At 35.8% G+C, this 22123-nt stretch overlaps 1 protein-coding gene across 3 annotated transcripts in view; it reads left to right on the top strand.

Moving 5' to 3' along the window:
- The window catches only part of Cdh12 (cadherin 12), a 976411-nt gene that overhangs the window by 684025 nt on the left and 270263 nt on the right, over nt 1-22123 (top strand). For 2 of the 3 annotated variants that reach the window (XM_033757884.1, XM_010609463.3), the window contains one exon: nt 5751-6161. In XM_033757884.1, the coding sequence (XP_033613775.1) occupies nt 5931-6161 (231 nt within the window). In that variant the 5' untranslated portion in view covers nt 5751-5930. Of the gene's footprint in view, nt 1-5750; nt 6162-22123 lie in introns of those variants that run through there. The other variant, XM_010609464.2, reaches the window with a different exon arrangement.

Below are 22123 nucleotides of genomic sequence, written 5' to 3'. Positions count from 1 at the left end.
AAAAAAAAAAAAAAAAAAAAAAGTAGAGTTTTTTGACTGATATATTTAAAATCACCCTACAGAAGTAAATGTGTTTTAATAGATATTTTTTCATCAAAAGAGAAATTTCTTTCCCTTACCATCAAGTAAGAAAAGATAAGGGAAGATGTTCCATGTGGAGTTTGTTCTTTTTAAAAAATTATTTCCTGGCTTTAAGAGATACCAGTAGCCACGATTTTTGAACACGTTACAATGTTGCTTAACAGTGTCTGTTAAAACATGGAGGTATTTTTTTCTAGGAATCATACTCTGGTTTGGGGCTTGTTTGGTTTTTGAGACAGCGTTTCCCTCTGCAGTCCAGGCTGGGCTAGACCTTGTGGCAATCTTCCTGCCTCAGTCTCCAGAGTGCTGGGATGTCAGGCATACGCCACCACCCCCAGCTCAGAAGTCATATTCTTAAACTGTTAGATTTTCCTAGAACCTTTAAGTGTTTATTGATTATAATGAACTCATTATAGGAAGAGCTAAATAAAGCAAGTTTTAAACCTAAAACACAGTTAAAAATATGTTTCAAGGTAAAGAATAATATAAGAGAAAATATAACATTTACTCTTGACCTTTTAATATTTTTATGGTTATTATTTCTATATTTTTGTAATAAAAAGAATACCTTCTTTTGTATTATTCTTGAATGTGAATCACTTTCAATTACTATTTCAAATCAAAGATCATTTATCACAAGAAGGATTGAGGAAAATTATAAATCATCTCAAAATTAAAGAAATGTTCTTCAAAAAATTTCATAGAATATTAATCTAATGTATATCACTATCATGGTCATCATTAAAGAATCAAACAGTATGCAGGTAGTCTTAGAATGCTACTCATAATGGAAAACTATTTTTAATAATTAAAATATCTGTCAAGTCCTCCCCTGACAAAGAAAGCCTCTTCAATGAAATTTAGATGAAGTATGCCGCTTATTAGGGGTTGGCCTTATAAGTAATTATTTTTAAAATTCAATATGTAACTATGCAAGCCTTAGCCCTTGTAGCTCTATCAGCTTGGGACGCACATTTAAGGAGAAATTGTTACTGTCAGTTGATGATTCATAGCCAAAATACTCTCTGCTTTGATATATAATTTCTGAAAAAACCTCTCTACTGCTAAAAGGAATATTTGACTCCCAAGACTCACATACAGTTTGGGAAGTGTTTGGAAAGCCACTTTGGCTTTAAAAGACATTAGAAATAATAGACCTGTATAAATTTTTTAAAACGATGCCTGAAATCTAGTATACGGAACAAAATACACCTGTGGCTATGTCTTTTGTAACAATTATGTCTGATTTAGGGTTCACACAATTCCTTTGGGTGCCGACACCTCAGAATAAGTCTGCTTGTCTTGCTTTTAAAACAGTATCTTGGACAGTGGAGCAAGTATACCCAGGTTGATAGCTTGATAAAGTTTTTCGTTGTGATTTAGCCCATGGTTTAGGCCAGGGGGAGTTGTTTCCTGTTCTCCTTCAAACCGAGGTTCTATTTACTTGAGTTATTTCTGCTATGATGCTTCCAAATCTCCATGGCTCTCACTGTGACCAGAGGCCTGGCTTTACTGCAGTGAAAAACCAGTTCATCTGCTCACTAAGGGACTGCAGAGGTGCAGAGACTTGGAATGGACTTTAGAGTCATAAAGCAATAAGCTGAGTTACAAAGGAATTCACACACATTCTAATTGAGTGATAAAGGTATGCCAACATATGTAGTTAATTTTAAAGCTCTACAGGTAGAAGAACACTGATTTCCAACATTCACATTGGTATTTAATGGACATTTAATTTTTATGAGACTTACTGTGATTTCTCTTAAAATGATACACCAGAAATAGCATGTTCCAAAGTCCATCTTATTTTTAATTAATTAAACTTTAGTGAGATCCAGACTGGAGGCCAACCTTAAATTCAGAATTGTTGAGTAGATCAAACAGGCTGCCAACTAACAGATCTGAGCCAAGGACTGCACCTGTAGTTCAGACTCACTGCAAAGGAGCCTGGCATAGCCAGAAACAACCTGGCTTCTTTTTTATTTCAGCACAATTACTTCAGGTCATGGGACCCATTTCGTGCCTGGCTTGGTGTGATTAGTCGGGTTGTTGAGCGCTTGCTCAATTATCAGCCATCACTCAATACTTTTGGCACACTAAAACTGTCAGTCATGAAACTGGTCTGCCTCTGCCTGCCATCTTATAGCCTGGGAATGGAAGCTGGTAGTCTCAGATTTCCTGACCTCAAAGAACTGACAACTTCAGTCTCCTATTTTCAAGAAATGTGGTTTTAAGACAATTTAGGCAGCCAAATATTGAACTAATGTGCTTGTTTAGAAAAAAGGATGCAGACCTTCAAGCTCATATTCCTAAGTGATAGGATTCCAATTCCATGATGTTTTCATCTGTTTCTTCATTCATCAAGAGAGGGGCAGCATATCTCTGGGGATAGACTATACAGCTGCAAGACTGCATGGAGAGCGGGTAACACATTTAGCTTCTTTTCTTCACCATTGCTTGTGTAGCGTGGTCACAATGGTAGCATCTCATTCTCAGAGCTGTTCTACTCATACAGAATATGGAACACTCTAAGGAACACAGAAAAGTTTCAATAAAATTAGCTATTATCATTCAATGAATAATTTAATAAAATGTAGCAGATACATACTTGGTACCTATTCTGGAACTGTCAAAGTAAAAACACCACTACTCTGCCTCTCTTCTCCCATTACTTCATCAAAACAGAGAGAAAAATAATCTCATGGATGTATCTCTAAGGTATTAGTAGTTTGAATAAAAACTAAAGAGTTGAATTTGAGAAAAGAAGATTGACTAAATCAAGCAGACTCTGATAAATTCATGAGTCCCATACTTACTACACGGTGATACATAATTTTGTAAATGTGCACACTGTAAAATTCATATAACAATTAGAATTCATAAAAAATAAGATTCCTAAAATGTTCACAGAAACCTGTAGCAGTCATTATTTTAATGAAAATATAACCAGAAATAATTACTTATACATAAATATCTCTGTAAATATAACAATCTAAGAAAACAAGGTAAAGGTACTTTGATAGATGAGATATATGGAAGATTCTATTGAGAAAGAGAAAGAAAGAATTGCACAGACATGCAGAAGAAACACAACATATTGTAAGAGAATATATGTCCATTGGAAGCCAAAAGAAAGAAGAGGATGTTGGCTTGAAGAAAATGAGAAATGTGTTGCACATTGTTCTGTGTGGCTTCAGTTAATGTCAGCCTTATTATAGTATTTTGCTTTTTTTTTTTTTTGGCATTTTCTGGAGGTACCAATTGTGGCCATATTGGGGACTGGCTTAGGAAGCAACAAACTTCCCATGTTACACTCGAATTTTTCACTACTTACCAATCATTTGTGATCTAATTTCATCATAGTAGACACATCCCAGAACAACAGAAAAAAGGTATAATGTAAGAACACTAGAATTTTGAAACTATTTCTATGGTAACCAGTTAAAAATCAAATTTTAGAAAATTTGACTTCTCAGAGGAAGCAGAGCTAAATAGAGTAATAGTAATGACGATTAATATAACCAGTTGTCCCACATCAATCGTATGTATGTTTAGTAAAAAATTCTTTAGAGAAATAAATTTAGATGTCAATGCTTTCTAAAATTTGCATTTTAATACCTCACATCTACAAATTAATGCAGGAGAAAGTATTTCATAGGTCAGGAAGCTGAAAGAAAAAACTAATTACAGATACTTGAAGAGCTCTTGAAGAGTCAGAGTTCTTGTCACTGTCATTTCATCTCACATTTCTCTATCTGAACTGCATAACCCTGACCTATGATTCAGATGAGAATGGGAAGAAACATGGGGGAAAAAAGGAAAGTTCAGGGCACCATGGCCTTTGCATATTAATGTTTAAGTGTCAAAGCAGACAAAGAAAATGTGTCCATCCATCAGGCCTACACAGGCATATCGAAAATAGATGCAGGATGAGAAATTAGAGTCATTCATAGGAAAATGGATACATAGTGAGGATATACTCCTAAGTGAAATAAATAAGTCACACATATGTAAATACTGAATAGTTTCTCTGGTGTGAAAACTAAAAGAGTACATAAGATCCTAATGACATAATTGACCTTGTCAAATAGGAAGAAAAGGGCTAATGGTGTAGGGAAAATGGGAAGGGTAGGGTAAGGTAATAAGGGAAAAGAAAAACATAAGAGAAAATGAAAAAAATGGAAATAAAGTGTTTGTAAATGGGGAAGGGAGGAGGGGGTGAAGGGAGGGCAGGGACAAGGGGAAAAAATGGGAACCAAGACCTGTCATGTAAAGGTATAGGATCCCAATGATGAATGTAACTGTACTGTATACATAAAATGTACCAATAAACTCAATAAAAAAAAAGAAAATAGATGCAAATACTCACTGCCTGCTAATGCACTGTTACCACACTATACCACACTACACCAAAGGTATAATTCATATTAGCTATTGGAATTTGAATGTTAAGAGAAGCATTAAATGAGCTTGTGATTTAAACTCTATTGTCTAAATTAGATATCCAATAAGAAACAATGCAACCAAAAATGCACACTGCATGTGGGATTTAAGTTTTTTAATAAGTCCACTACCTTTTTAAAATATGGTGGATGATTTAATATTATATTACATCTTGGTCCCCAGTTACCAATTTTTAATGAAGTAGCCATGGATAGCTAGTAAAAGAGTGGATCCACACTGAATTTGGAGATGTTAGCTTTTCAGAATTGAAAGATGTAATAAACTACATACTACTTAAGTTTTTGTCTGTATCTAACCTTCAGATAGTAGACAAGTTAGAATACATTTGTTTTTCCTCTAACATTGTTCCCCTGGAATATAAATGGTGTATAACTTTTGGACACTGCTTACCTTACATCTTATCTCTAGCATGATGAATCATTTCCATGTTAATATATAAATTATGATATTCCTGAAGAATGCTTTGACACATTTATTATATGCTACTGAACTGAACAAACTTTGGCCTGAATTGCAGCTGAGCTGTGGGCAAATATCATACTCATAGACATTTAATTAAACCTGCATTGATTTTAGTTTGTTTCCTTGTTTTGGAAGCATTAGATAGATTCCTAAACTCCAACATTGAGGACCCTTGGAAACCTCATAGGCCCTAGACATTGTGCCTCCAGTGCCAGGTGCATAAAAACACCCTGACTGGGACCCCTTACCCAAATGTCTACTTGCAAAAACACAGGAATATTTCTCTTCTGATAGCGCTGTGTGGCCATTACAACCTGCAATTAGCTTTTGTTAACATTAAGTTTTACTATCAGGATAGAGGTGAAGTTGCAAACTCCAACTCTACGGAGATCCTTTGTAAAACAGTAATTTGTGCATGCTCTATGAAATTATTATTGAATTCAAATATGTATTACTTCTCTGTAAAATACACATTCTGCTTCAAAGCGACTAATATTTTTTAAAGTCCCTAAAGAACATAACTAATTTATTTAACTTTTAAAGTTTCATTGATATTTACCAATATACTTCTTTTTAGCATCTGCCCTCTGTTTTTTTTCCAATGCTGATATATATATATATATAGATAGATAGATAGATAGATAGATAGATAGATATAGATATATAGATATAGATAGTTCTAATGAAAATCATTATTATGAAATGTTGTTAATTTAATGTATCTTTGTTCATCTATTTTGTAGGTCCCTTTAGATGCAATATAAGAGAGCAGAAGCCTCAAAAAGGTTAATGCCTGAATTAACCTATCTTCAATAAAAGAGAAAGCTAAGTGGTGAAGCCCACAGACACCTCAAACCTGGATTCCACAATTCTGAGTTAAACTCTGGAGATTTTTTAACTCTGCTGTAGGAAAGCCTTTGCCAATGCTTACAAGGAACTGTTTATCCCTGCTTCTCTGGGTCCTGTTTGATGGAGGTCTCCTAACATCACTTCAGCCACAGCCACAAAAGTCTTTAGCCACGGAACCGCGAAAAAATGTCATCCGCCTGCCAGGTCGAAGAGCACCTTTCCAACGCGTTAAACGAGGCTGGGTATGGAATCAGTTTTTTGTGCTGGAAGAATACATGGGCTCCGAACCTCAGTACGTGGGAAAGGTAAGGACATGTTTCTTTTGACAACTACTTGATGGGAAGGGGAGATATGAACTGTGTATTGTTTATGGATGTTTTTACACAGGAGTTGACAAAACCAGTGACTAGACCACTGGAGTCCAAATCCGAGAGACCTGATTTGTCTTCCCATCTCAATGGCTTGGGTGAACTGTAGAATATGACTTAATACCTTGATTTAGTTACTTTTCTTTTGTTGCTGATGCCCTCAAAGTTAAAAGAGGACAAGTTTATTTAGCTGAGTTTATAGAGGTTAGGTCCGTAATCAAACGGCTCCAAGGCAGGTATGACAAACAGGCGTGGCAGAGGAGAAAAAACATGGGGCACACAAAGAAGCCAAAGCAACAAGGGAACCTTAACAGCATCTTCCTGCCCCTTTTTTCTTATCCACATTACTTGGATTAGGGTGGTGCCAGTCTGTGTACAGGTTTCGCGATCACACGCCCTTAATTCAGCACCAGGCACTCTAAATTCAGCCACCTCTGAAGCAGCCTATGATTGCATGAAGCTTTCTGGGGGCATCTAGATGCAGACAGACCTCTTTGCTTCAATACTCGTTCGTTATTTTATCATGAAAATATTATGTGTGCGTGTGCGCGCGCGCGCATGTGAGTATTTTTTCACCTTGGACATTCTTTGTTGAAAACATGACATCAAAAATATGGTAATTTCATTAGAAATACAGTTATTGTTCACAGCTAAGCTGGAATCGTTTAGGAATCAGATAGTGAAAAGTCAGCAGGCATAAATACTCTAAATTAATAATAGTAATATCTAATCAAAAATGTATTCCTTCCCTAGAAGCCTCAAAGTATAAAATTCTTTTTGGATTTTTTATTTTAAAGGATTTGATTTGCCTCCTTTACACTTTATACTTTATAATTTTCCTATTAAATATTTTGCAAAATATTTTTGAAGATACTTATGGTCAAATGGATAAATGTTATAACCAACATAGGTACACAGGAATCTTTCATATAGCACATTACACAATTTTTAGTTCCTATTAAGTTTATTGATATGTATTTTTTCTGCATAAAGCAATAGTTCAAACATGCATTTCTTACTGCTTATTTTTCATTAAAATTTTCAATCGTGCCTAATAGAACTTACACATTTTTCAAAAAAATTGTTTTCCTTGAAAATTTAATATTTTAGTTTTTAATTTTTGAATTTTATTTTAGGTTTTCTAAAGTTTTTGTCGTAGGGGTTTTAAAGAAACATATAGCTTTAAGGAGAATTTTTTAAAAAGACAGAAATGGAAAACCATAACAGAGATTATTTGGAAATGGGTATAGAAGATCTTGACTTTTGACCATTAAATCCCTGAGCTTTATGAAAACTTCAGCTAATGAGGAACACATCCCTTATGTAAAATCCAATGTTGGATTCAATAAAACATATCCATTTGAGATCTAAGTTCTTTTGAGGACATTTTTGAAAATTGCCTTGTGGCAATGTATTTAATATTTATTGCTTAATACAGTAGGAAAGTTCTTCCACAGAAGCTTTTTTGAAATGAACATATATAACAAGGGTTTGCACTATGATATATGGAGTCCCAGACAAATACTGTTTGTAAGACCCATTTATAAAGATTAAGTCCCAGTCTGGGAGTGCCACTCTGGCCATTCAACGTCCAATGGACTTACAGAACTACAACAACAAACACAGAGCCACTGAAAAGGAGCTACCTCCTCGATCGCCTGCCTCCTAAGAGCCAGTCTTTTCTTGAGGTCCTGGGTAAACGCCTAAAGCTCAATCCCAGACTTTGAGCAGAAAGTCAGAGTGAGCCCAGATGTGCAGAAGGCATCAAAACCCAAGCAGCTCCAATTCGGAGGAGGACAGCTTGCTCAGATCAGATTGCCTCATGTACAGGAAGGGTCTTTAAATGTAAGACTGTTGCAGAGTCTCTGTGGAGTGTTTTGAAGGACGTATTGAAGTATCTGTGGTTATTCCTTAAGGCTTCTGTTTATACGATCTCTCAATATGATCATAAAATATAACAATTACTGGCGACATTTATAAGATAACATACTCATATACTTCTAGTACAATTGGTTTTTATTAAGTTTATTATGACAATTTTGATTGACATAATGATCACATTCATCATGTGGAATTTGAACCTGTACATGATCTGCTGTTATTTTTATCTTTTTTCCCATTCCCTCCCCTTCCTTTTACCCTGTTTCCCTGCCTTATTTACAAAAGCTTCATTTCTATTTTATCATTATTTTCTCATTTTTCCCTTTTTCCTCCCTCCCATGCCCCTTCCTATGTGAACTTTTGTGCAAAAATGAACCAAAATGTATTCCAGACAGTGCAAAATAGGAAGAAGTGCAAGTATTTTTAATTAATATAAGCATAAGTTTTGAAATCTAAGACAAAGGAAAGAATACCATGGCCCCTAAACTACTTTGCCAGCATAAGTTTGCTTATAAAGACAGACATCACAGCGAAATTCCTGGAATATCTGCATGAAAGTGTGCTCTGTTTTTGGCTGAATCTGATCCATAGATATCAGTTGCGAGAATTGGAGGCCACAAAGTTGACAGTTTGTTGAAAAGAATATTTTTAAAAATCCTGGATAGAAAAGCACTTCTCCTCCCACTGGGTATAAATGGAAAATACCTACAAGTTTGATTATGAAAGTTGTTGTTTGGTATTACATTATAATTCTTCAGAGAATATGGCGTTTATTGTGTTAGTACTTTCATTGCGGAGACAAAATACTTGACGCTCAAAGTTAAAGGGGGGAAGATTTATGTAGCTCACTGTTTGTGGAGGTTTCATTCTGTATTTGGCTGGCACCAAGGCAGAAAGGAACATGGCAAAGGGGTATCACAGAGGAGAAACAGTTCATTGCTCACAGAAGACAGAAAAAGCAACAAGCGACATTAAGAGAGCCTCTTTTGTCTTATCCAGCCTACTTTGGGCAGGTGGCACTCCAACCCTTAACCATAGTGACCTAGAGCCTAGCATTGCACATGAATCATTTTGAGTGTCACACACTCTAGATCCAGCCAGCTCTATAAAGGCCCCACCCGTGACCACATGAGGGTTTGTTGCAGAGGGGTGGTCTCTAAACACAAGACATAGTAACATTTATCCAGTTAACTTAACAGATGAATTAGTATTTGTAAATTTGAAATAAAAAGAATAGGTATAACTCTAAACCTAGGGTTATATTTTAGCAGTATTATTTCTACAGATACATGGTAATAAACCCTCATGGTTCCCCAAGATGATGCATTTCTAGTTTAAATGAAACATCAGTTGCCAAGATTTTCTTTCCACAATGAAACTAATTAAAGTTTAATTAACTCTACATTGTTGATGCTTCTAGATTTGGGAATAGAATTATGAGAGCATGGAGACTGATTCAAAGCATTGTATTCATGTATGTTATACACGCACACACACACACACATATGAAGATTTATATTCTTGCTCTTTCTGGAAAGCACTGTAAACAGCCTATAGAAAAGTAAATTGTTATCAATAGTACAGATTTTATGCAAAAGAAAAAGGCAAATTGACAAGTGACCACTTGTGAGCCTCAAATCCGACATTCTATTTTATTAAAGAAAAAGCTTTTGTGGAAAATATTTGTGTAGCTCTCCGTACTGACAACTCCATTTATTTAGAGAAAAAAATTAATTTTCCTAAATGCAAAAATAAGACCATGTCTTCATATTTACAGAGGAGAATTTATGTAACTTAGTGGACATTTGTCTTAACAATAGTTAAATTTTGTGTTTTTTTTTTTCTTGAATGATTGGCCCCCTTTTGAGTAAAAACAAACTATGATATTGTTTCTGATGACTACTACTTACTCTTTTTCAAAAGACGTCACAAGAGTATTTGAAGGTAAAGCCAATGTATTTCTCTAATGAGTGCTTTGAATTTATTGTTAGAGGACAGTTAAGTTTTCCCACAGTAGAGAAAGAGAGAAATGAATTTTATCTGAAAAATTAATCCATTTATTGTTAATTACTCCCAATAAACAAGTAAAAAACTTTTATTACTGGTATATGCATACATGCATGTGTGAGTTCACGTACTCAAGAATGCACAGCGATTTGCTTACACCAACACAGATAATAGTACAACTGTGTGGTACTAATTTTGCCTTACGCTCAAAGCTATGTGTTAAGACAATGCTTCCCATTATATCATCAAAGAATGATTTAGGAAATTGAGTTGTCGCTTCAGATGGGTTGCAGTTACCAGAAATCCTTAAGTCTAAATTGTGTATAAGGACAAAAAGATTTTAAATTACAACATAATTAGACATAGCTTCAGAGGCACCTGTTCACTCAGCATATTTCTGATGGAGAATGTGTTGTATCTGAAGATGATATTAAGTCTTGTGGGGATAAATATAAGTATGACAATCCCTAGATTACTATTATAATAGGTAAGTTTTATTGAATGCTTCCTTTGGGTACTGTTTTAATTGCTCTACGTTCATAAACTTACATAATCTTCAAAACAGCACTAGGAGGAATATTATTAGGAGCTTTATTTTATGTCAGAAAACTCAGGCAATGCAAAGTTAAGTAGCTTCCATATGTTCCAAGATCTTTGCATTCTAAAGTGAAAATTTTAGACCAGGCAGTGTAGCTCCATTTCACCAGAAAAATATCGATGTCTGTCTGTCTCTCAATGGCTAACAAAAGACTCATGCTTTTCCTACCATAGAGACTCAGTTAGGAGCCCTTGCAACCCAGGAGGATCTGTAACTATACCCAGAAGATGGAGAAATTCAATATAGGCTTCACAGTTGTGTAAGCACATCATCTTAACAAGATGATTTGATTTTCCCTTTTAAAGAGGTAGTAAGGAGCAAAATTTTTATAAAGATGTGGGACGAAAGCAAAGTGAGCTCTGGTAGCCATGCAGAGTTTGTGAGCGAACTCTTTAAGAAAATAGAGAATGTATGAAACATCTCAATTTGAATCCACACACAAGTAGTATTTACTCTAAAATAGTCAGGATCCAGAAAGATGTCTTGTTTGGGAATTAACATGGTAAAATTGCATTTCTAGAAATTTTACCTGAGACTGTCATGTATGTGGGATATGGAAATGGACATAGAGAGATAGAGAGTATTTTGAAAAGGTCTTAGTGTGTTTGTTTCAGAAATAATGAAGGAATTGATGATATTAGAGTTGAAACCTTGAAAGGCGAAGAGAAAATAAAAATTAGCAAGGCTCCTTGGCAATGGAACTATAAAATATGAGTGAGATTTGAGAATATTGCAGATATAAAATCTTTAAAAAGTGATGAATAATTGTATATGTATAATAAAAGAGAGGAAAAAGTGAAAAGATGGAGATTCTGACTACTCTTTTACTGGTATCTTATAAAGATTTGGTACTAGGATATAGAAAAAATAATCAATATCTGCTTTTACTTAGAAATGCCCAGGTGAATTATAGTAGATCCTTAGATACATTAATCTAGAGTCCATTAAAGAGTATCTGGCTTATAGACAGCAGCTAAAATCACATAAATGGGTAATGTACTCTAGGAAAAGACTATGGAGATGTAAAAGAACCATAATTTTCATTTAAAAGCTGATGAAGAATTAGCTCCTACTAATAAGAAGTAAAAATGCAAGCATTATAGTAGTGTTCTTGAAGATGAAAGAAGAAAGTTTTAAGATTAAGTAAAGACAAAAATATTGGACCCTAGAGGTCAAATTAAACCATTACTGAAAACTGTCTTTGGTTCTGGCAATAAGCCTGAGGTGTCCTTTACCAAAATGATTCCTATGATTTTTTCTGAGGCTTAAAGAATGGAAAAAGGAAGAGTACAGGCTATGGATGACATTTCAAAATTGTGAATAGAAGAAATTGAGGACTGCCCTGTTGATATGCTGGTTTGGTCTGATAGTTATTACATTAGTTCTCCAGAGAACCAGAACCAAGAGGAAATATATTTATATGGAAAGAAATATAATTTTATTTAAGAAATTGGTTGAGGGAATTATGTAAGAACAGACCCAAGACATGGATGGCAGGCCTGGGGGGGTGGTAGTAGAGAGAAAAGCTGGAGTTGACTCCTGAAGGCCATCTGCTAGAGAAATTCCTTTCTTCTCGAGGATGTAAGGTGTTTTATGTTTTTTTTTTTTTCAGGCAATAAATTTAGTCAGTGGTTCCTTCCCACCTTATGTGTTATACTTCATTCAGTGTTCACTGATTTAAATATTTGCCCCATTCAAAAATCCCTTCAGATACATTCAGAAAAAACAAACTCTTGATCCAATAGTGCACCATGGTCCAACCAAATTGACATAAAATTTACCACCACAAGTTTATTCCTTACCAACTTGGTGCCCTTAAACATCTTATAGTTAATCTCCAAATGCTTACTATAGCAAGGTCACACTTCTGTATAACACAATGCAACTGTCCTTCACATAACAAAAGAAGGAAGAAGTCCTTTCCTCAGAAAAGAACATAAAGTCCCTTAGTGATATTTATTCATTGTCTTGGTATTTCATAACTTGAATAGTATGACATAAAAGTAACAAGACTTACATACGGTGATTCAAAATCAGTCACTTATGTATCATTATAGGGAGGCAAGAGAGGGAAGAAATTAAAGCAATTATATAAATAATTGCACACAAAGTATATATATATATTTTTTTTTTTGATATCAAAGTAAGAAACATTCATGATGACTAGTCATACTTTATGTAACTTTGCATACATCATAGCTGATAATTGCAATTCCTTCTGGCAGCTTCTCAGTATTTCTTTGTCCTAAGTGAACAACTCTGCGTGGTGTTTCTATACCTGGTGAGATGACTCAGTGTTCTTTCCTTTGCAGTCTTATCTGAGTCATCAATGATCCTTCCTAAACTCTCTTGCCATAGTTAGCTGTCTACTTCAATAACGTGGCAAAGCACGGTAGGAGGTGCCCCAAGTGCCCCAAGACATCTCCTGTGTTCTAGACGTATACCCTGTCTTGTCACACTGTGTAATAACAGTGTGACTTCCCCTTGAAGTCGCGATGAACCTCCTCAGCTATCTGTCAGCTAGCACAGTTGTCATCTTCTTTGCCTTTCGATGCAGAGAATGAGTATCCCACACTAGCTGGGAGGGATTCTTAATTTTTGGTTCAGGAGAATAATTATCACGTGTCCGGTGGAAATATTCTTCCCTTTGAAATGAAGACCACCAGGCCAGCACAATGTGAGTTTAGGAAGAGGGGGCAGTGGGAAGCGTAATAGTAGTGCGAGTCCCGTTCCCGACTCTCAATTCAGGGCCAGTGGATCTTGCCTGGGGATTTATTCTGTGCTATGGAAACAATCATGCTACATTTTGCATTCCTATTCAGGGCAGATTCAGCATTCTGGAGAACCTTGCTCTGACCTGCAAGATATCGCCACCTATTTGGCACCGTAACTGAATTTGCAAACACCATCCATCCTTCCATTTTGTCAGCTGCCTCAGGCTGGTGAGGAACACGGTAAAGGCAGTGAATTCCAAGAACATAGGCTGACTACTGTACTTAGGTTGTTATAAAGTTAGTTATACGATTAGAAATAATGCAATGTAGAAGCTCATGACGGTAGATAAGCCATTATATAAGTTCATCATTTGTAATTTTGGCATAAGCATTGTTAGAAAGGAAACATCTGTATCCACTATGTATGTGTCTATTCAAATGAAAATATAATGTGGCTTCTAACAGTATGGTAATGCTCAAGCATAATCAACCTGCCATCAGGTAGCTGCCTAGTCACCTCAGACAATAGGTGATTCACTGATGATATTTATTGATGGCAGTGGCCACAACATGGCCATTCTCTGTTAAGTAGAAATCTCTCTCAGACACTCCAGCCCTGCCATTATGAACTCTTTGATTATGAGCTCATTGGCCTTTAATAGGGGTTGCTAGAGAAAGAGGCTAATTGATATTCAGGTCATGGAGCATCCTATCTACTTTCTTATTTAAAGTTTATTGTGCTGATAAAATCTGTTTTGAGCATTCCAATCGTTTCTAAATTACTCCACATTTTTTGTGTGTTCAAAGAACTCTAGTTAAATCCCTTTTCCTCTGACATCCTGCAATAGATTTTCCAATTGTGTTCCTTCTCAGTACGTGACCACCCAGCCAAATCATTGGCCATAGCCCACAAATCAATAAATGATTTCATGTCTGGCCAATTTTCGCTCTAAGCAAAACTACAAAATAAAACAGGTGCATTACCTTAATCTGCCTCCAGGGGGAGGATTTCTCTTCAACATGGTCCTTTAGGGATACTCCAGAAAATCTATAATGCTGCACATATCCAATTTCAAGTGAGACTTGTTTATTATGAAGGAACATCTGCCAGCCAGACCCACTCCTTCTCTTGTGTCAACTAATCACAGGGGATAATTTAGGAATTTGTAGGTAGGGCTGGGAGAAAGATGACAATGTACCAGAAATGGGAGCCATGGGCATTTGGGCCACTTATAACATTTTGATATCTTGAGGACATGCTTAGGCCTGATAAATATTTGCAACTTTTGTTTGCTTATGAACTAGTGCTATCCACCCCCAACTGAATGGCTTACTGGATCTAATAACAACAAGCTCATGATTGTTCCGTCACACAATTTGTTATCCCATTGCTAGGTTGATCAGTCTTCAGTATTACCCAGTAGCAAGCTATGAGGTGTTTCCCAAAAAAACTAACAGGTATCTACAGAAAATAGGAGGCTTTGTTCAAAATGCTCAGTACCTATGCTGCAACCCACCAAAGACCCACCAAGGCCATAACAGCATCTTTATTTGCCACTGACACTTAAAGCACCATTGAATCTGCAGTAACATGTGGGCCAAATGGCTTGCACAGAAGCCTGAACATGCTGCAAAGCCTCCTCTTGTTTTGGGCCCTACTGAAAATCAGCAGCTTTTTGAATCACAGAGTAAATGGGCCACAGTAACACTCAACAGGAGGAATAATCACCTCCAAAATCCAAATAGGAACACTAAGTGTTGTGCCTCCTTTTTGTTGTAGGAGAGGACCTTTACCTTAGCTGGGATATCTCAATATGTCCCATGCTACTGGATAACTAGAAATTTCTCCAAGGTAGAAAACTCCAGAGTTTTTGTTGGATTTTCCCAATCCTTTGCAAGTAAATAGTTTATATAAAAATCTAGGAATTGTTACTTCTTCTTCATGAGAGCCAGTCAGCAAAATGTTTTCAAAGTAATGACCAAAGTGATATCTCAGGAACGAGATGGTGAGCACGACCCTTGTGAAGTGGATGTTGCAGAGGACTGGGGAGTTAATATATCCCCAGTGATCCTACTTGTTCAAGCTTTGAAAAACCCATTCTGGTACAGCAGCCTCAATTGGATTCATCATCTGATTCAATTCATGATACTCCATTATTATTTTCTAGGACCCATCTGTCTTCGCAGGCCGAACAGGAATGTGGCATAGGGTTACCACTTTGGTATCTTTCATGTCCTTTGTGGTGACACTAATCTCAGCCATCAGGAATTCGTTATTATTTAGGGGTTAGATGGCAGCAGTTGTGTTGACTACAATTTGGCCTTTCTTTCTATATAGCTGCATTCAAAAGACTGGTGATCCCCTGTGGGGATTCAACCAGTGACAAGTGTATCTGTTTCAATGTATGTTTTGCACCTGGGAAGCTCACTACAGAAGGGGCCATGGAGCCGGTAGCTCCACTGTGAGATGTGAGCAAAATTCCACTTTTCACTTAAATTCCTATGTCCCAGAATTAAATTGTGGATCCATTGACAACTTGAGTTAGTGTCAGTTCAGAACCAGTGTCCAGTATTCACCAAATGGCCTGGTCATTTTCTTTTCCTTAATGTTAAGTTACCCAGGTAAAACACTATAGATCTGTTAGAGGAAAAGTAGGAGAAAGATTTGAGTGTAATTCTTAGAGGAATAATACAGTTCTTCCTCATGGGCCTAACTATCCTTTCATTCAAGTGATTCTGAGTCCACAAACTGGCTCAAGTTTAGGAATTCAGTGGGTTTCTGTTTTGATAACCTGGTTAGACTGTTATTCTCTTGGCCTTGAATTTTCCTTGTTATACAGATCAAATAAGAATTCCCTAGGATTCCTATCTATTTCATTTTTAAGAACAGAATGACTTACTAGCTAATGGTTAAATGTCTGTGAGTCATAATCTGATTTTTTATTTTTGGTCTAGTGTGCACTATGTTTATTGTGATTTGTCCCCTCTCATCCAAAGATCCAATGTATCTCGTGGAATTCAAGTTTCCAAGCTCAGTTGCAATCATCCCTACTGTTGCTAGAATGTGGCCTACGGAAAAGAATGATCACTGCAATGGTGAGGTGCCTCTCCCAATGATACTAAAAGCAAATATGTCTTTTTTTTTTCTTTTTTGTACCAGGGATCAAATTCAGGACCTTATGCTTGCAAGGCAGGCAGCAGCACCACTGAGCTAAATCCCTGGCCAAAGAAAGTATGTCTTAAATGAGAAAATTCTCTCAAAGATTTCAGTTTCCCTATGCTTTAGAATCCTTTCTTCAGTTGTAAACCAAGGCAGCTCTGGCATTTTAAATTCATTTTCTATAGGCCACCTTTTGCTCTGTCTTTCAGCCATCAAAAAAAGTATATTGTAGTCCTAAGTCTTCAAACAGTAAGATGAAATGCTGAGTCTAGGTTTCCTGAGCTTTTATTAATAAACTCAGTATAACCCAACTTTATGTTCCTTCCATCATTATTGCAAACCCTTAGTACTTGTCTCCATGTGAGTTACCCAGGAATTTGAATCAAGCAAGTCTTTATGGGATAGGTGTACCTCCCATTCTTTTCTGCACCCACTTTCTGGGTCTCAACAGTTAGAAAGAGAAGCAAAAAGAGGTTGTGAGAGTGGTTTCTGAGGACACCCAATGGTCTTCCAAGACCACTGCCTCAGTGAAGGCCACTGAAATTTCCTTAGACAGCGCAGGTCAATTTCTTCAGATGGAAGAAAGAACCTGTTTCTATTGGCAAAGAAGATTTAACAAAAATGAGGGACTCAGCGTTCCCAGGTTCATCGAGGTCTTTTTCAAACAGTGCATATCCACAGTCCACAGTTCTTTGAGCCACTCCTTCAGTCATTGATCTAATGACAAATTCTAGGAGCTTGGAAAGGTGCCGTCAGGTTCATATGTGGCACTTGAACTCACAATTCCATTTCTTTCTTCACTTTGGTTCACTGACTTTAGAAACTGTCCGATAATTTTGCCAGAATCATGACCTGGACAGAAGTGTTTAAGATATTACTCACAAGGTCACCTAAATCCTTCCTCTTTCAAATGTTTGATTCAGAGGCACCATGGGTGACATCATCAAACATCCAATGGGCCACCAGTGTCATCCTTTCCCCTGGACACAGAATCATTTATGTCTTTCAGTATGAACAGGTTAAGATGTATATTCCAGAAGCCCCAGCACCAAATGAGCTTCTCAACTCTGATGTTCTGTTACTCTAGGATCATTCATGGTACTACCTTTTGCTTTGGTCAGGGTACTCCAAAAGACAGAATGAACAGGAAGTCTTGTGTGTGTGTGTGATAGAAATGTGGAAGAGAGACAGAGACAGAGACAGAGACAGAACAGACAGAGACTTTAAGGGATTTTCTCATATAAGTGAAAAATGCAGGTTAAAAATCTATACATTAGGAGCAGCCAGCTGAAATGAAGTTGCAAACCAAATGTGCTTTTGTCACTGAGCACCTTTTTGCTCAGGAGGGAATTGTTTTATCAAAGCCTTCAACTGATTACCAGAAGCTCATCCATATTGTGAGCAGTAATATGCTTTATTCAAAGTCTGCATATTTAAATGTTAATCTCAGAAAGTCCCATCACAAAAGCATCTAAGGTAATGTTTGCGCAAATATTTGAGTACCTTGGAGAAGCTAAAGTTACACAAATATTAAGCACCAGAAGAAAACAGACTCAATGAAATGAGCTAAAGAGAACACAGTTAATTCGTCTGTTAGAAGAGAGTTGTGCTGGTTTACTCCCCATACACAGAGGAAGTAATTTTTTTAGAAAGAATTTTAAAGGGAAAGAACCAGTCATCATTGTATGGCTTTTCTTCTCCAGCAAGAAGCCAATGTGAAAATAGCAAAGGTAATTGGATTGATTTGTTATTGTGGATTGATAAGGCTCTGTCTCAGAACAGAGAACAAAGTAGAAGCCCAAAATAAACTAGAGCAGAGCTATAAATAGTAACATTATATTATAATTTCCATTTATATTAGTTTAAAAAAAAAGCATAGTGGCTGGGGTTTAGCACAGTCGCACTGAGCCTGCCTTGCAAGCACAAAGTCCTGAGTTCGATCCCTGGTACCAGAAAAAAAAAAAATGCATAGAAGTGTGGTAACTTACTACAATAGAAATAACTGTACTGCAAATAATCATCTGTGTGCTTTGAAGTTTTTAAAATTAACATCGAATAAAATGACATTTTGATCCACATATACGACTCCTTATACCCAAAAAGTGGAAGTTATTAAATTGTACTAATATATTTAAAATAGTTTTCTTGACTCTATATTATTTATGTACTCATCTATTTATTTGTTTTTTGACCATGCAGCTTTTTGAGAACATTGTATCTTTCATTCTACAATTTATTCCTAAGGTGCAGTTATTATTATTGAGTGATTCCTATTCATTTACAACTTGAGTCTTTAAATAACCCTTGATCTCCATAGAAGTCTGTCCAAGCTCGAATGTGTTAAACCACTGCCACTCCGATGTAATTGTCTCCTTCTGAATCATTAGAATGAAAATCTCAAATTTTATTTTCAAAGTGTTACAAAGGAATACCTTGACATTGCTTGGTTATTCCAAACCGTATGTGTTCACTTGGTTCCTGCCTCCCTTATACATCTGAGAACCATTTTAGTGAATTCAAGTACCTGAGATCAAGATTTTGTTTCTAATCAATTCTACTGCCAAATAAGTTGGCTTTTATGCTTATCACAATATCCTTAGCTATCTTCTGTTTCTACAGAAAAATATTGGAAGCAATCATTTTATATAATTTTTTGTAGAGACTTTATACATATGCCTGATATTTTGTGCACAAATTGATTCTTAAGAATATCCTTGAATTTTAGAAGCTCTCTCTCAATTTAAGGCTATCTTTTAAATGATAACATTTGAATATGATGGTAGTAATAAATTTAAAAGCAAAATTGCTTGAAATGAAATTTGAACACAATAATAACACAGAATAGTAAAGTTCTTCCCAGACAGGTGACATTCATTGTATGCCAGGTCTTTACCTTGTGATTTATGTCTTGCTAAGAGCACAGTCTTTGTTCCACAATAGCTGAACAATACAGATTCAGTGCATTTACATTAATTGAATGGGTAGGACCTTGAATGACATTCAGCCATTTCTAAATCAATATATGAATCACTAAAATTAGCATTTTAGAATTAACCTAGAAAACAGTAAGTTTTGAGCATTGTGTTTTTTTCTTTTCCTCTCAATCTGTTCTTCCATCTGATATCTAATTATCTATCAATTTTTTCTTCGCTTTCAACCATTTATCTCTATTATAAATGCCTCTGACTATGGTTACTTAAAACCTGGGTAAACCTTTGATTCTAATTGTAGATCATATATTAATTATAAACAAGAACATGTTTAAACAACACACATATAACAATCTTTATGATTAATAATCTCACGTGATGTTCTCAAGTTATAGTGGCAGTAGAAATGTATTAAATGCTTTGTTACAAAGTACACATTGCAATTGGTGTATATGTGTTTGTATGTGTGGTGTGTGCATTTAATTTTTTCTCTATGTGTGTGCTTTTTTCCAAAATCATTCCTTTAAAATATTTACTGCAGGCCCGGGATTTAGTGCAGTGATTCTGCTGCCTGCCTCGCAAGTACAAGGACCTGAGTTCAGTCCCCAGTAGGAAAAATAAATGAATAAAATAAAATAAAATATTCACTGAATTCTTTGGAAAATAGTGCTTTGAGCTAACAATGTTGAAATTAAACAATGTGTGCATTGTGCCAGGTGATAGAAGATAAGCAAGCCCCCAACAGAATGGTTTAAGAAGAATCCTTGAGCTAAGCATGGTGGCCTCTGCCTATAATTTTAGTGGTTGGGAGGCTGAGGAAAGATGATTGCCTTGAATTCTAACCACCCTGATTTACATAGTGTGTACAAGGCCATCCTGACCTACATCTCATCCTGACCCTATGTCAAAAGACCCCAATTTTTTAAAAAAAGTATCCTGGGCAATGGCACCAATCTGAAAACATAGCTGAGAAAAATAACAAGTATATGAATGAGCTGAATGTTCACAATTTCAAATTTAATGTGTTCATCTTCAACCCCTGTTGAATTTATGAATATATACCAGTGTAATACCATTCAACCCTATAGCCTAAATATAGTGATTTTGTTGTAGGCTGATGTTCCTGGGTCTGCTGACAGCTGTGTAGTGTTCCCCTAACATGATGCAGCCTTCTGACCAGTGCTGAAATACATATGTTTAACTTAGAGGAACAAAGTGTAAAACTAGATATTTTAGTTTTATGTTTTATGGATCCTCTTTACTTTTTAGAAAAAAAATTTTGGATAAATGTAAACATAGTGCATGCATGTGGAAAGTATTTCTTTTTCAGCTTTGGAAAAAGTGCAGCTATTGTCATGAAAGGAACCACCTGTGTAATTGAAACTAACATTGAATAAAATGACACTATATATAACATCCACCTTAGATTTTGAGGGGGCCACTTACTCATACTATTTTAAACAGTGTATTATTTATTTGTTGTCATTTTATATCAACTGTCATGAACTGATAGGTCTCTCACTATTCCATGAATGCTGGAAGAAGGGGTGAGTTGCCTGCATCAGGGGAAAGGAATACTGTTATTACTCACAACAACAACAACAAAAAATCTGCATGTCACAATGGAGCCAGTTCTCCTTGTCCCAAGCAACACAGGGAGAAAACAGATTAGTACAGAGAGAGTCTAGCACTGCCCGTAGGTTTTACTCTGAAACAAGAACCCCAGGATCTTGCATGAAGAAGACTGTATTTTAAAGGATAGTAAGCATTTCTTTGCTTTGCCTTCAAACAAGACGCAATCTGGGTGCTTCAAAAGTATTGTATATTTGAATATTCTTTTTTCCCCATTAGGTATAACTAAAGGTTTTTTCAGTTTTGTTTATTTTTGCAAAACTCCAACTCTTGATTTCATTGAAATTTCCTATTATTTCGTGTTGAATTTTATTTATACTCTAATCATTTTTGTTCCTTTTTGCCAACTTTGGAAATAACTTATTCTTTTTTTTTTCCTTGAGGTATAAAGTGAAGATGCTTATATGAGATTCTTCTTTTTTCATTTTGTATTTATTTCTGTAAACTTCCTTCTTGGAACTATTTTGGCTACACATCAAGGTTTTGGTATATTGTGTTTCCATTTTTATTTATATCAAGATAAATTTTTATTTCCATCTTGATTTCTTCTTTGACTCATTAGTCTAGAACCGTATTGTTTAATTTCCACATATATTTGAATGTTCCTAAATTCTTCCTGTTATTTCTAGTTTCATATCATTATGATTGGAAAAGTTTCATATCATTGTGATTGAGTTTATTTCAATTTTCTTAAGCTTTTTAAGACAGGTTTTTTCTAGCACCTATGATGTATCTTGGATGTATTCTGCAAGTACTTGAAAAGAATACATATTCTGCTGCTTTGAATGAAGAATTTTGCATGTATTTGGTAGGTCTGCTTGGTTGAAGTGAAGTTTAAGTCACAGTGTCCCTATTGATTTTCTATCTGGATCACCTAGGTGGATTTGAAATTCCCTACAATTATTGTGTTGTAGCCTTTCTCTTCCGTTATGTCAATATGTGCTTTATATATCCAAATATTCCTATGTTGGGTATAT

This window comes from Fukomys damarensis, unplaced genomic scaffold, assembly GCF_012274545.1.
Source record: "Fukomys damarensis isolate Sample0158 unplaced genomic scaffold, DMR_v1.0_HiC HiC_scaffold_1, whole genome shotgun sequence".
Taxonomy (NCBI): domain Eukaryota; kingdom Metazoa; phylum Chordata; class Mammalia; order Rodentia; family Bathyergidae; genus Fukomys; species Fukomys damarensis.
This window is presented reverse-complemented; position numbering and strand designations above follow the sequence as displayed.